Source organism: Caretta caretta, chromosome 4, assembly GCF_965140235.1.
Source record: "Caretta caretta isolate rCarCar2 chromosome 4, rCarCar1.hap1, whole genome shotgun sequence".
Classification (NCBI taxonomy): domain Eukaryota; kingdom Metazoa; phylum Chordata; order Testudines; family Cheloniidae; genus Caretta; species Caretta caretta.
The window spans coordinates 61,624,871-61,640,592 of NC_134209.1; the positions used below are offsets into that span (position 1 = coordinate 61,624,871).

The 15,722-nt window shown below is 39.9% G+C and overlaps 1 protein-coding gene across 2 annotated transcripts in view; it reads left to right on the forward strand.

Moving 5' to 3' along the window:
* NAA15 (N-alpha-acetyltransferase 15, NatA auxiliary subunit) overlaps positions 1–15,722 on the forward strand; it is a 66,589-nt gene that overhangs the window by 37,575 nt on the left and 13,292 nt on the right. For both annotated transcript variants that reach the window (XM_075127675.1, XM_075127674.1), the window contains exons 13-17: positions 550–678; positions 1,673–1,886; positions 4,347–4,540; positions 10,109–10,217; positions 12,234–12,332. In XM_075127675.1, the coding sequence (XP_074983776.1) occupies positions 550–678; positions 1,673–1,886; positions 4,347–4,540; positions 10,109–10,217; positions 12,234–12,332 (745 nt within the window). The remainder of the gene's footprint in view (positions 1–549; positions 679–1,672; positions 1,887–4,346; positions 4,541–10,108; positions 10,218–12,233; positions 12,333–15,722) is intronic.

The window sequence follows — 15,722 nt, forward strand, 5'->3', positions numbered from 1 at the left end:
CATCCCATATGTCTGAAATATCCTGAGTATAACGATTTCCAAGGCATACTCCAAGGTGCATCTTATTTGTTGGGCTGCTGGGGAGGTGGACTTTTGAGAGTAATCGGAGTTGTGGGGAGGACAGTTTTGTGTTCTGCAGGTTGTTTAATTTTATTTCTTCTTGTTTATGGCAGAGGCATCTTTAGCCTTGGATAGGCGCTCTGTTTTTGTTTTATAAATTAGAGGCTAAAATGCACTGAAATCTTGATCATGGGCTACATGTGAAGAATTTTTGAGAATTGACGGTCACTTTTCGCCAGTGTTCTTCATAACTGAAAGTTTATTTTTCAGCAGAGGCTGGCATAGTCTTTCATCAGCTTGCTCCCTTTCAAAATGGTTGCTCTCTTATTGTTTACAGAGGCACTGAGGCCACAAGCTGCCGTTAGTTATTGCCTCCATTGCTCTGTTCCCCTCTTCCTTCAGGGAAGGCAGGAGGGAGGAGAAAACTGAGGTGTGCCTGAGCAGAGAAATGTTTTTGGATTATTTCTAATATTTCTGTTTTGCTTTTAGGAAGGAACCTCAGCAGTAGAGAACTTGAATGAAATGCAGTGCATGTGGTTCCAGACAGAATGTGCCCAAGCTTACAAGGCAATGAATAAATTTGGAGAAGCACTTAAGAAATGCCATGAAATCGAGAGAGTATGTATCTAAGTAATTTAATCTGTTAAAATTTCCAGTTTTGCTTTACTGTCATTGCATGTTTTCATCTAAACATTAACATCTCTAGCCTGGCCCTTAGAAACCTTGTAATTTCCTGTGGCATGCTGTGGCCTTCCAAGTGTGAAACAGCAGCCTATACCCATGTCTAATTGTAACTGTATTAAATAAAGCTCTAATCCTGTAAACACACGTGTTTAATCTTACTCATATGAGTAGTCCCATTGTGTTCAATGAAAGTACTCGTATGAGTAAAGTTAAACATGTGCCTAAATGCTTGCGGGATTGGAACTTAATCTGCATGGGTCTTGACAAACAAGGCCATTGTAATGACTTTTTTAGTCCTAAAATGCCAGAAAGCAGCCAGAAGCTCAGAATGATTTTTCTCTGGTTTAATTGTTGGAGGAGAAAAATTGTGCCACAAGTCAAAACTTTGTTTGGTACTCTGAAACTACTCAACTTGTGTGCTTAAGGCTCGACCACTCCACAAAGTCTTCCATGGCTTTTTTCTTTAAAATTTATAGTTCATGTTAAATTCTTTCTCACAAAATAAATATTCTTTTACAAGTTTGTTTGTTTTCCAGCACTCTCCTCTCCTCTATTCGCTGTAGTAGTGTCTGAAAGTATTAAACTTGTGCTTTTTGGTCCTGACTTGTTATACTCTACATTGATCCTGGAGTAGTTCCTTTTTTGACGTTGGGTATTAGGCAGTTCGTGGAATTATTTTTGTCAGCTTTTAGGAGAAAAACGTCATTTTGTAACTTCACCCATAACTTCATACATTTTTCTTAAGTCCAAGTACCAAAACTTGAATGACACTCACTAGTTGAGTATGTAAGGCACTGATCCATTATCAGTTGGCCGGTTTTTCTTCAGTTGCAATTTTTTTCCATAGCTGCGTCTAAGAAAATATGTATTTGAATTTCAGGTTTGTTTGGTTCTCTAACACTTGCTAAAACTTGCTGTTTTCTGTTAGCATTTTGTAGAAATTACAGATGACCAGTTTGACTTCCACACTTACTGTATGAGAAAGATTACACTTAGGTCTTATGTGGACTTGTTAAAACTAGAAGACGTACTTCGGCAACATCCATTTTACTTCAAGGCTGCACGAATTGCCATAGAGATATATTTGAAGCTTCATGATAATCCTCTAACAGATGAGAATAAAGAACACGAGGCTGATACAGGTATAAGAAATTTCCTGGATTTATTTTGTGTGCAGTTTATGTATTTGGGGTATATTCTGTAGATATAGATATTTGTATGTTTGACATTGATAGTTAGACTGGAGCTCCTAATTCAGTGGTAAAAGTTGCAAGCCAGAAATTGACTTGTAACAAGTGTATGCTAACTTAAAAATAGAGGCAGTGTATCCCAGTGGGTAGAGAGCTGGACTGAGACTCAGGAGATCTGGTTTCTATTCTGTCACTAGCCTGCTTGGTGACATTGGACAAGTCACTTTAACTCTCTGTGCCAGTTTCCCCATCTGTAAAAATGGGATAATGATACTGACCTCCTCTGTTCAAGTGCTTTCAGATCTACAGATTGAAAAATGGTGTTATTACTTCTACGCATTCTGTTTATACAATACAGATTTAAAGTTAAAATCCAAGTAGGATTTTGATGGGATAATTCTAAAACACTTTTTCAAACCCTTTTATAATTTCCAAAGAAAACCATTCAAATTTCATTTGAGACTGATCAAGAAAATGCTGCATATTCATGGTCTCTTGTCTCGATGAAGCAGATCTCAGGGGTTGCATTTGAAGCAGCTGTTCTTCCAACAAGTTTCAGCACAATTCGAAGGTGACCTGCAAAAGGTAGAAAAATTGAGTTGTGCTGTTGTGACATTCCCCAGGGTACAATCTAGACTGATGGACAGCTGTGACCCTGCAATTCTCCGGTGCCTTTTACACTGTGTAGCTGTGACAGCATCCACTTGTGGTCAGCTCACACACTGCTTCCAGCATGTAAATCGCTTCTGGCTATACTGTATGAGTGCTACAGCCACGCATTAATTACACTGCAGGGCAACACCAGCAAACTCCTGGTCCCAGACTTTCCCCCAGAACTGTGCGTCTTGTACTGCCCAGCACCTTCCTGGACAATACAAGTTTGGTGTAAAGTCCATCGTTTCATTAATAGAAATTTATATGCACAAATCTTGTTATCTCAGATGAAGTTTCTGAAATACTTCAGTCCAAACACACACTGGTTTAGATAAAACAATAAAACAAGTTTAGTAATTACAGAAAGATAGATTTTAAGTGATTACAAGTAATGAGGCATAAAAGTCAGAATTTGTTACAAAGAAATACAAAATAAAATGTAACTGACACCTACCTTAACAAGCTAAGTGATTTCAAAGCAAAAGTCTCTCACTACATGTTTTAGCAGTCTTACGGACTGAAATTCTTTCAGCCATGATCCCTCCCCAGTCCATTGATGCTTCCTTTGTCTTTCAAGTGTTGATGATGCCGTCAGTAGAGATGAAGGGAGAGATATTTTGAGGACAAGAACCTCTAGCTGTTTCTTTGCCAAAGTGTAAATTTCTCACTCACACCCTTCTTCCTGCTGAACAATGGTCGTGTAACCAGGTGATAGTTCATTTGATTTTGTTTACACCTGGCTGAGGCATCAGTTTGCCTTTTGTCTTTGAGGAACTGGTTTGGGCCTGCTTTTCTAAACTTGGAATGTGTCTCAGTAATGTTAAATCTTATAACTTTATATATAGTGTTGCCACGCACAATTTACCAGGACAATAATGATCAGGAAATTGAGTTTTCAAATAATACCTCACAAGGCATACTTTGTACAAAATCCATTATAGTTTTGTAAAAGGGGCAAACATGAGGGTACAGACTGTCACAGATGTCTTCTGCTTTTTGATCTATAAAGTCCTCAGTGTTAAGTATTTGGTGGGGGGCGGAAGGGTGTTTTTATTATTAAAATGTCAGTCTGGCCTTCTTAACTGAAGGACAACTTGGATGACTTGTGGACTGGGGACTTAATAGAGGAGTTGAAAGGAAGGGTACTGAATCTTTGTTAAAGAAATAGGAATGAACAAAACTAGACAGTTTAAAAAGTTTAGTGAAAATTGCTTCTCATCTCAGTTTCACTTGCATAGCTTCAGGTCTAAAGAAGCTGGAAAGGGCACAAATGCAATATGTTTTTACAGATTAATTTTTGGATTTTGTTTCAAACTTTCACAATGCCTTGGTTGTTACAGAAATCCCAAATGTGAATCAAATGTAAACTGATGCAGTGTTACCTCTCAATTCTGCCTATTCATCTGTGTAGGCAGTTAAAAGTTAAACCTAATCACACCATATATTTAAAAATTTAATTGTTTACCTCAAATATTTTTGCTAAATGTTTACGTAATTTGTTAAGCAGGTGCTTTCTTTAGTTGTTAGAACTCAAGGATCTGTTCTCTGCTCTGAGTTCTACTCCCAGCTCTGCCACTGACTTGTTAAGTCAAAACTTTTTACAAATGTAATGGCAGCATTACTTAATAGGAAAAATATGGGTTAGAAAATAGACGTGGAAACTGGCAGTCGTTTGAAGTAGAGTAAATTCAAATATGTAGTTTTAAAAAAATCAAATCTGTGTCATCACCCATTTATTGAAACATTGTCTGTGTGCAGCAAATATGTCTGACAAGGAGCTAAAGAAGCTTCGCAATAAGCAGAGAAGAGCACAGAAAAAAGCACAACTAGAGGAAGAGAAGAAGAATGCAGAAAAAGAGAAGCAGCAGAGAAATCAGAAGAAGAAAAAGGATGATGATGATGAGGAAATTGGTGGTCCAAAAGAAGAACTTATCCCTGAGAAACTAGCAAAGGTACTTGCCTGACTGTGTTCAGTAACTGGCTATCAGATTAAAATCAGCTTTGCAGCATATTATCTTGAACTCCAGAGAGCCATTAAATTTTATTCTTGCATAACTTCTATTCAGAAGTGTCACCATTTCAAAACAAAGGTTTCTGGAACAATTTCTTACCTGGTTTGTAATCTACAAGTTTTATGGAGGAACTGAGTTTGTCTCTAATCCTTCAAAGACCACATGCATTGCAGCAAGAACTGTTGTTCAGTCACTCACAATAAGTAGAAATATCTTCATAAATGTGTTGTACTAGGTCACTAATTAGATTTATCATCAAGTTTAGCAGGTTAAAAATCTTCATATTCTGAAGGTGAGATCGATACATTCATTTTTACATTCTTCACATCACATAGTAATTTGTATTTGCAGTTTGTCAGGCATTGTGGAATTTGTAGGAATCAGGAGGTAACTGAAAAAGTTTCAGTAAAATGATTGAGAAAATTGGGTGAAACATTTGTTTGGAATTACCTGGAGGATGAGTTTGAGGTTGGATTACAAGTTATGGAATAATTTACACTCAAAGAAACTGCAGTAGGTAGAGGGAGAACAGCGTATGAGAAGAATGTTCTATGCTTCTGTTCTTGTGAAACATAGGCTTTGAGTAGGAGGAATAGAAAAACATTTGAAGTGTAGGGAACAGCACGGAAGAGTTTAGGTTGGACAGGTAGGGAGAGCAGACTAATTCCATGAGGATCTTGAGTACTATTGTAAAAAGAAAAGGAGTACTTGTGGCACCTTAGAGACTAACCAATTTATTTGAGCATAAGCTTTCGTGAGCTACAGCTCACTTCATCGGATGCATTCAGTGGAAAATACAGTGAGGAGATTTATATAAACACAGAACATGAAAAAATGGGTGTTTATCATGCACACTGTAAGGAGAGTGATCACTTAAGATGAGCTATTACCAGCAGGAGAGTGGGGGGGAGAAAACCCTTTGTAGTGATAATCAAGGTGGGCCATTTCCAGCAGTTAACAAGAACGTCTGAGGAACAGTGGAGGGGGGGGGGGGAATAAACAAGGGAAACAATTTTACTTTGTGTAATGACTCAACCACTCCCAGTCTCTATTCAAGCCTAAGTTAATTGTATCCAGTTTGCAAATTAATTCCAATTCAGCAGTCTCTTGTTGGAGTCTGTTTCTGAAGTCTTTTTGTTGAAGAATTGCCACTTTTAGGTCAGAAACCGAGTGACCAGAGACACTGAAGTGTTCTCCAACTGGTTTATGAACGTTACAATTCTTGACATCTGATTTGTGTCCATTTATTCTTTTACGTAGAGACTGTCTGGTTTGGCCAGTGTAGATGGCAGAGGGGCATTGCTGCACATGATGGCATATATCACATTGGTAGATGTGCAGGTGAACGAGCCTCTGACAGCGTGGCTGATGTGATTAGGCACCTATGATGGTGTCCCCGAATAGATATGCGGACACAGTTGGCAACAGGCTTTGTTGCAAGGATAGGTTCCTGGGTTAGTGGTTCTGTTGTGTGGTGTGTGGTTGCTGGTGAGTATTTGCTTCAGGTTGGGGGGCTGTCTGTAGGCAAGGACTGGCCTGTCTTCCAAGATCTGTGAGGGTGATGGGTCGTCCTTCAGGATAGGTTGTAGATCCTTGATGATGCATTGGAGAGGTTTTAGTTGGGAGCTGAAGGTGATGGCTAGTGGCGTTCTGTTATTTTCTTTGTTGGGCCTGTCCTGTAGTAGGTGACTTCTGGGTACTCTTCTGGCTCTGTCAATCTGTTTCTTCACTTCAGCAGGTGGGTATTGTAGTTGTAAGAATGCTTGATAGAGATCTTGTAGGCGTTTGTCTGAGGGGTTGGAGCAAATGCGGTTCTATCGTAGAGCTTGGCTGTAGACAATGGATCGTGTGGTGTGGTCTGGGTGAAAGCTGGAGGCATGTAGGTAAGCATAGTGGTCAGTAGGTTTCCGGTATAGGGTGGTGTTTATGTGACCATCGCTTATTAGCACCGTAGTGTCCAGGAAGTGGATCTCTTGTGTGGACTGGTCCAGGGTGAGGTTGATGGTGGAATGGAAATTGTTGAAATCATGGTGGAATTCCTCAAGGTCTTCTTTTCCATGGGTCCACATGATGAAGATGTCATCAATATAGCGCAAGTAGAGTAGGGGCATTTGGGGACGAGAGCTGAGGGAGAGCTGTCACCTACTACAGGACAGGCCCAACAAAGAAAATAACAGAACGCCATTAGTCGTTACCTTCAGCCCCCAACTAAAACCTCTCCAACGTATCATCAAGGATCTATAACCTATCCTGAAGGATTACCCACCGCTCTCACAAATCTTGGGAGACAGGCCAGTCCTTGCCTACAGACAGCCCCCCAACCTGAAGCAAATACTCACCAGCAACCATACAACACAACCACTAACCCAAGAACCTATCCTTGCAACAAAGCCCGTTGCCAACTGTGTCCACATATCTATTCAGGGGACACCATCATAGGGCCTAATCACATCAGCCACGCTGTCAGAGGCTCGTTCACCTGCACATCTACCAATGTGATATATGTCATCATGTGTAGCAATGCCCCTCTGCCATCTACATTGGCCAAACTGGACAGTCTCTACGTAAAAGAATAAATGGACACAAATCAGACGTCAAGAATTATAACATTCAAAAACCAGTCGGAGAATACCTCAGTCTCTCTGGTCACTCGGTTTCTGACCTAAAAGTGGCAATTCTTCAACAAAAAGACTTCAGAAACAGACTCCAACGAGAGACTGCTGAATTGGAATTAATTTGCAAACTGGATACAATTAACTTAGGCTTGAATAGAGACTGGGAGTGGTTGAGTCATTACACAAAGTAAAACTGTTTCCCTTGTTTATTCCCCCCCCCCCCCCACTGTTCCTCAGATGTTCTTGTTAACTGCTGGAAATGGCCCACCTTAATTATCACTACAAAGGGTTTTCTCCCCCCGACTCTCCTGCTGGTAATAGCTCATCTTAAGTGATCACTCTCCTTACAGTGTGCATGATAAACACCCATTTTTTCATGTTCTGTGTTTATATAAATCTCCTCACTGTATTTTCCACTGAATGCATCCGATGAAGTGAGCTGTAGCTCACGAAAGCTTATGCTCAAATAAATTGGTTAGTCTCTAAGGTGCCACAAGTACTCCTTTTCCTTTTGCGAATACAGACTAACATGGCTGCTACTCTGAAACCTGAATACTATTGGGGGATTTTTAACTGAAAGCTGATATGGTGGCAGGAAGCCAGTGATTTGAAAAGATTGATTTGGTTTTTGGTATGGAAATTAAATAAATACAGATTGAGCAAGTTGAATTTTAGAGACAAGGCTGAGCAAAACCACAGAGAAAGGAATTACACTAATGCATATTAGTTCTGATGAAGACCATGGATAAGAGCTGTGGCAGAGGAATAGTTGAGTGACCAGTTCTGATTTTGTATGAAGCTTATCTGCGAGGAGTGAAGCAAAGGAAGCTTTGTGTGGCAAGTGAAATGCCAGCATTGAATGCAACAAAACGTTGTCTAACTTTAAAATTCTCAGTCGGGTAATCTCTGTTGACAGACCTTAATTAAAACTTAATATTTGGCTTTTGGCAGAAAATGACTTTGATTCTCCTGTTTTTGAAAGAGTGTATTACCAGTGATAAAGGCAACAGCTGGCTCTTGTTTAAATTGCTTCAGTCTCTAAACATTAGACATCTGAGGCTACCATGAGTGTTCAGTAAGTGTTTTAGCACCAGGGCCTCTAACTAATCCCTAAACTAACCTGCAGTAAGGCAGACTTTCTGTTTTATTAACCATCAGAGAGGGATCTCTGGTAGAACAAATCCTTCAAAATGGTGGATACTGCAGATGCCTTGTCAGAAGAATGCTGACTGCACTAGTCATGTTAGCTGAGCTAACGGCAGCTGCTCCCCATGCCTTTTTTGGGCCTCTCTGCTCATAGAAATGTCAGTATCTCCATATGCAGGCAGATACTGTGGGATTAGTAGAGGTGTCTCTTGTCCCTGGGCTAATATGTATCAATATGTTTTATTTCCTGCTCTGAATTTATCTTTTGTTCCTTTTCAATTGGAAAAAACTCTCCTTGGGCTCTGAGAGATTATATTAAGGGTCCGCCTCAGAGAAACAGAAGTGTACAACTACCACTCTGTTTCTGCTATGATGAGTAAGAGGAGCAATGGCTGCAGATAGTGATTTCTTTTCCACTGGCACTAGCCGAGTGAGGCAAAGCCCCTCCTTTGGGTGCATTACATACATTTATGAAGAATCATGGTATCAGGGAAGCAGTGTTTGGGTATGTGATCTGAGCTAAATGTATACACAAGCTATTGTTGCATCAGCAGAATTCCCTTCTACTGAACCACAGGAGGTTTGTCAGGTGGAGTACCATTGTGTTGCTTCTGTATTGTCTTGCAGCCCTGTGTAGTTCCTGAGTGCCCTTCCTATTTGGATCTTTCTGCTCCTGTGACATCCAAGTAAGGTGCTCCTCAGCCAAACTTCAGCTTCTCCCCCAAGACTCCCTTTTCCCACCAGAAATGTGGTGATTTGTGGAAACTGCCAGTAGCAGGAGGAGTGAGGACATTAGAGGTGCTTGGGAGCAGATCAGAGGAATAGCTGGAAGAAGTGGGGAGGAAGCAGTAGCATTTCCTGTCTTTTCCACCTGACAGACTTCCTTTGGTTCATTAGAGACTCCTCTTATAATCCCAAGATAGTTGGAAGACCTCAGGAAGGTTGGAAGACGGGGACGGGAGGTGACTAACTGAGAACATAGGGCTTGGGGCAGTGTGAGAGGAGCTAGTCTTTTGGAATGGACTTCCTAAAAGGCTTCAGGAGAGAGGAGAACCCCCAGTGAATCTTAGGAGACTCAGCAGGAGCGCTCTCAAATCTTTTGGAGAGGAAATTGTTTTCTACTGATGAGCCCCCCCTGTTGGCTAGTGAAATTTTGAGATCCATCTCTATAAGGGAAAGGGCTAGAGAAGTTTTTAATTTTTTTTAAGTGAATTAGACAAAAGATTCCTAAATTATGACATCCAGAGTTGTTCAGAAATCCCAAAGTAAAATTGTTGCACTTCTTAGAAAATAAACACAAAGCAGGAGAGAAATAAAACTTTGTTTACTGGACTGTTCTAGCTGGGATCTAGTGACCAAGATCAACATTTAGTCACTTAAAGTCTACCTTAAAGCTTATCAGTGTCTTAATTGGGACTGGTGCTATGGGTTGACAGCTCCAGTGACTGTCGAGTGGCATGTCAACTGAGTGCTAGATACCTGAGGATACTTTTTTTTTAAAAAGGCCACCAAAGCAGGCTAATACTTTGACAATCCATGTTCTTATACCAATATATGAATGCAATATCTGACATGCAATATATGAAATAATATACTTTCAGGGCATCCAGTGTACATCACCCTATGAGAGCTGTCCTATTGCTGGTTTGATTTCAAACTAGAAAGTTCATATTCCTATTGGTAAAGAAGAAAATTAATCTTAATTCATTTTATTCCCATTTGAATTGCATATTTCTTGCCTTTTTAGGTTGAAGCACCTTTGGAAGAAGCCATTAAATTTTTAACACCGTTGAAGAATTTGGTGAAGAACAAAATAGAGACCCATCTTTTTGCTTTTGAGATTTACTTCAGGAAAGGTAGGTGAGAGAACTAATAGAATAAAGAACTTTGTAGTTATCACACTAGAATAATTTTCATAGATATTACATTAATCATCACTGACCTATACTGCTGTAGTATCACTAGTTGATGCAGATTGCTTTTAATTGGACACATCCCCTCCCCTGATTGTTCTGTGGAATAACAAGGACCACCTTTTTCACAGATCTGGAAGAGCTGGTGTTTATCCAGTTTTTTTGCTGTATTCTTTAAATCCTTACGAACCAGAGATAAATACGCAAACTTTCACATTCCCAGTGTGCTTGCTTGCACCAATAGTCATTCATGCATGCAAGTTAAAGGTATGCAGATTTTTACATTTGGATTTAAGTGTCCTAATCTAATTTCAGGCTCATGTTCTTATGTAAATATAGGTGATATTCAGGTTTCTTTCACTCTGATGTGTTTTGTAGCAGAAAGATCCTCACTGTGTTGAATCAGGACACTCGTAAGTCAAAATGGGATATGCTCTTAACATCTGTCATAAATATAAAGGGAAGGGTAACCACCTTTCTGTATACAGTGCTATAAAATCCCTCCTGGCCAGAGGCAAAACCCTTTCACCTATAAAGGGTTAAGAAGCTAAGGTAACTTCGCTGGCACCTGACCCAAAATGACCAATGAGGGGACAAGATACTTTCAGATCTGGAGGGGGGGTTTGGTCTGTCTGTGTGATGCTTTTGCCGGGAACAGATCAGGAATGCAGCCTTCCAACTCCTGTTAAGTTAGTAAGTAATCTAGTTAGAAAATGCGTTAGATTTTCTTTTGTTTAATGGCTGGTAAAATACGCTGTGCTGGAGGGAATGTATATTCCGGTTTTTGTGTCTTTTTGTAACCTAAGGTTTTGCCGAGAGGGATTCTCTGTTTTGAATCTGATTACCCTGTAAGGTATTTACCATCCTGATTACAGAGGTGATTCTTTTAACTTTTCTTTAATTACAATTCTTCTTTTAAGAACCTGACTGATTTTTCATTGTTCTTAAGATCCAAGGGTTTGGGTCTGTGTTCACCTTTACCAATTGGTGAGGATTATTATCAAGCTTTCCCCAGGAAAGGGGGTGTATGGCTTGTGGGGGATATTTTGGGGGAAGACGTCTCCAAGTGGTCTCTTTCCCTGTTCTTTGTTTAAAATGCTTGGTGGTGGCAGCATACTGTTCAAGGACAAGGCAAAGTTTGTACCTTCGGGAAGTTTTTAACCTAAACTGGTAAGAATAAGCTTAGGGGGTCTTTCATGCAGGTCCCCACATCTGTACCTTAGAGTTCAGAGTGGGAAGGAACCTTGACAACGTCCATATGTGATCAGTACAGTTAAGTTGCACTTAGGTCAGGGCTCTTCATTGAGGGGTTGTGGGCAGTGTTCTCTTCCCTCCTATTGGGTCCAGACTGAATAACAAGTATCCTATTGCTGCTTAGGATTCTGTGACACAGACCACGTCAGTGTTATCTACACTTGCCTCTGTGGTGACTTCAGCACTGATACCTCTGATGTTGTTTTTTTTTCCTGCCTTTCAGTTTCAGCTAAGAAAAAAAAAATTGTGATTTGAATGCCCTTAGGCATTTCTGCCATGCACCAAAACTGAAATCTGCAGTACCTTCTCACCATAACCTTAATTTGGCCATATTGTACTGTATTGAGATACTGTACTACCTGTACAGTAATATGAAACACTACAAAAAGAACAAGATACTCAATTGATGTCCAAACTAGAAAATTTGATTGCTTAACTTTTGTACATTTAAGTTATCAAATAAAACATTGTTTTAGTTTGAATAGCTTGTATTTTCATTCACTCACTAACTTTAATGAAGTAGGGGTGAATTACTTGCAAAAGAAGCAAAGGTAATACATTCATCTTTGATTTGTTCTGGTCATTGACATTTCAGATATAATTTTCTTTCTCAATCTTAACATCTAAAACTTAATTTGATGGTTTCATTTAAAAGATTTTCAGAGAGAGTTCTATAACCACCCACCACCATTATTTCATTTACAGAGAAATTTCTTCTGATGCTGCAGTCTGTGAAGAGAGCATTTGCTATTGACTCCAGTAATCCTTGGCTTCATGAGTGTATGATTCACCTCTTTGGCAGTGGTATGTATCTGTCGTATATATCTCTACGTAAAGTATTCCTAGAGGAATTCTGCACCAAAAAATTAAAAATTCTGTGCCAAAATTTTTTATATTCTTCACACGAGTTGTTAAAATTATGCAAAATTCTGCATATTTTATTTGTCAAAATAACACAATATAATCATGTCAGTTTCAATTATTTTAGTAATTTATTTCAAATTAAGGGATGGTCTAGATAATATTTAGTCCTGCCATGAGTGCAGGGGACTGGACAAGATGACCGGACAAGATGACCCCTCGAGGTCCCTTCCAGTCCTATGAATCTATGATATCTGTCAAGAAGTATGTCTATAACAATACAGTCCACAAAGAAGATTCAGGAAATGTTTTTTGACAAATACATTCCTTATTAGGCATATTAAGACACAACTTTGAGTAATAATTCATTTAAAACTACAATACAGAAACTTATTTCCCCATTCCCCTCAGAAGCAGTGAAAAGGCTTGGGTGGGGAGGCAGAGGTCAGGGTACTGGAGGAGATGAGGGAGAGGGAAGTAATTCCTGGGAAGAAGCTTAGAAGTGAACTTGGAGGGTTGTTGAGTGTGTGTGGGAGAAGTATGGAAGAGTTTGGGGTAGGGAGGTTAGGGGGTGGAATTGCTAAGGAGTTGGGGAACCTCACCCATGCAGACTGTGGCTGACCCCTAACCTCTTTCATTTAGTCAGACACATCTGCCCCTGTCCCCATGTGTCCCTGCACCCCACTCCCATTCATCCCCCACCTGTCTGTCCCACACTAGCCCTTCTGAACCCAGGTCTGACACCCACCCAGAAGTCCCATGTGCCCCATACTGTCCGTCCCCTCCATATTCTGTGCCTCCTCACTTGGCCCCATAGGCAGGGTGCTTTGAGGAATGCAGCTTTTTCTCCTACATATCCATAGAGGGCTGCTCCCACCTGGGAGCAGCTGCCCTCTGGTCTGGTTCCACAGCAGCCTCTGGTGGGCAAAAGAATGTATTTTCTGCGGAGAAAACAAATTTTGCCGGGGACATGAATTCTGCACGTGTGCAGTGGTGCAGAATTCCCGCAGGAGTAATATGTATGCTGTCTGCAGCTATCTTTTGTGGTAATCTGTTTCCGTTTACAAACTATCAACACAATTAATTCAAAATATTTAATATCAAATGTACATGCATTAGAATGCTCTTTAAATGACTAACTTCATGTTGCTAAATTAACAGTACAGTTTTGGCTACTACAGAGTGACTTAAAGGAGCGCTGTGATATTAACAATCATATTCTGTAAACAAACTTCTTAACCAGTGCTATTAAAAGTAAGGAATTTTAAGTCAAATTTACTTCCTGCTATGTAAGTTCTGTTGCTTTTTTGCATTTCTTGCAGCTATGATAATGAAAATCAGTGAATACAGATTTACCTTTTCGTAAACATTTTACCTTTTCGTAAACATTTTACTTTCATGTTTGTAATGCTGCAGTCCTTGGGTTACAAACGCTCCATGAGAATACTACTTTGTTTTTTCAGAACTTTAATTTTGGCCCAAACTTATGTTGACATTATCCTTTTAACTAATGTGATTTCCTCAGTTTTAGAAAACCCTTTGATAATTTTAGAGGTTTTTTTCCCCCATTCTAAGGCAATGGTACCTAAAGCAATTGGTTTTGCAGTTAAATGGCTATGGGGTTGGAGAGAGGTGTTTTCTTTTTTTAAATGTGGCATAGCCAAAGTACTTGTTTGTGTTTGGTGGTATAAAAGATTTTGTGGGGATCTTGTATGTCCTGCATAACTTGGGAGTGGTTTTGCCAGTTCTTGGCATCAAGTGAAGTCAATTGTGAGTAGTTGACTAAAGTGGCCATCTGAAACTCATATCAGCATAGTTTTATACCACAACATGCCTTCATGAATTTTGTATAAAATGTATACTCAACACCTAAATCTTGCTATTTGTTAAGAAGAAAACATTCTGAGACTTTTTTTTTTAAACTTTTTATTTAGGCAAAGTTGCACTAAAATGTTAACATGCTACATCTTACATTACTGATGACTTGTTCAGGTTAATACTTTTAAACTGTTCAGTAAAATATTTTTAGGAAAGCCTCCTGTGTTCTGTGCACTTATCCATAAAATAAAATATACAAAAGGACTGTCCACTAATACAGTTTTTCAATGGCCCTGATTAACTTCTGCTGACAAACTCTTTAGATGTGATCTGCAAAGCGGGGGAGGAAAAATTGGGATTGTGCACTTCTGCTTCTTTATGTTTTTAGGACACCTAAAGGCTAATTTACATGCTGCTAAGAAGTTTGTTGGAACCCCACCTCTTCTCCAATCCTGCTGGAAGAGTAGAACTGTTATATCATAGGGCAGGCAATTTCTCCAGTTAGGAGGTGTGCTTATACAAAATGTTGCTTAGAGTACTATATGCCCGAAGTCTACTTTGGTGAAAGAGTCTAGGTGAATTTAGAAATGGTTGAATGTGTGGGACAAAGAACAGATGGTGGTCCTGTGGCTCTATACTTCCAGCAGGATGTGGGAGAAGAGGACAATGGATCTGTACTTTCAGCAGGATGGAAGAAGATGAGGATGGGTCAACAAAGGCTTTTTATTTCTTTTAATTTTTTTATTTTTTTTTTTACATCGGGAACACAGGTCTTGTTTTGAGAAGAACTGCTTATTTGCTGTATTTAAAACTTGTTTAAGATGAAATACCTGAGCAAAGAGTTAGAAGAAAAGTTCTTTTTTGTTAAAGGTTCAGCACTCCTGCACTTTTCGTTAAGGGGTCCCAATCTACATCACTGCTTTCTGAAAAAAGACCCATAAGCAGAACAGGGAAGCTGTTTAAGGGATCCCGTTCTCTGTACCCTCCCTGACTGACACACATCACAGATGCTTCAGGGACAGCCAGGAGTGCCCATCTGAGCCACCTGCAGATGCAGGGGACATAGTCTCAGGATAATCTGAAGTTACTGATAGAAGTCCCGGAGATGAGACCCATCAGGCTTCCATGCATAATGTTTCTGCCTGTTCTGCAGGAGTGCACAGTGGTGCAAATCCTGACAGTGCATCCAAGATGTACTATATAAGCAGAGAGGAGCTTGATCATGCTTTGTCTGCCTGGAAGCCATTAGGCTCTGGAAGTGGAGTCATCAACATAGGATAACCCCGCTGGCTCTGGGCATCCCACTTTCCACTGGCAGACTTGTTAATTAGACATGCAGTGACCAACCATAAGTGGCCAATGAAGAAATTTGTCATAGATCCCATATTTCATTTATGAGGAGCTACCATAGTAGACTTGTTTGCCACAGGGGACAACACCAAATGACAGACTTCTCCAGAGGAGGCATGAGGCAAGGACCATTGCTGGACACCTTTCTTTGGTGGTATCAAGGAC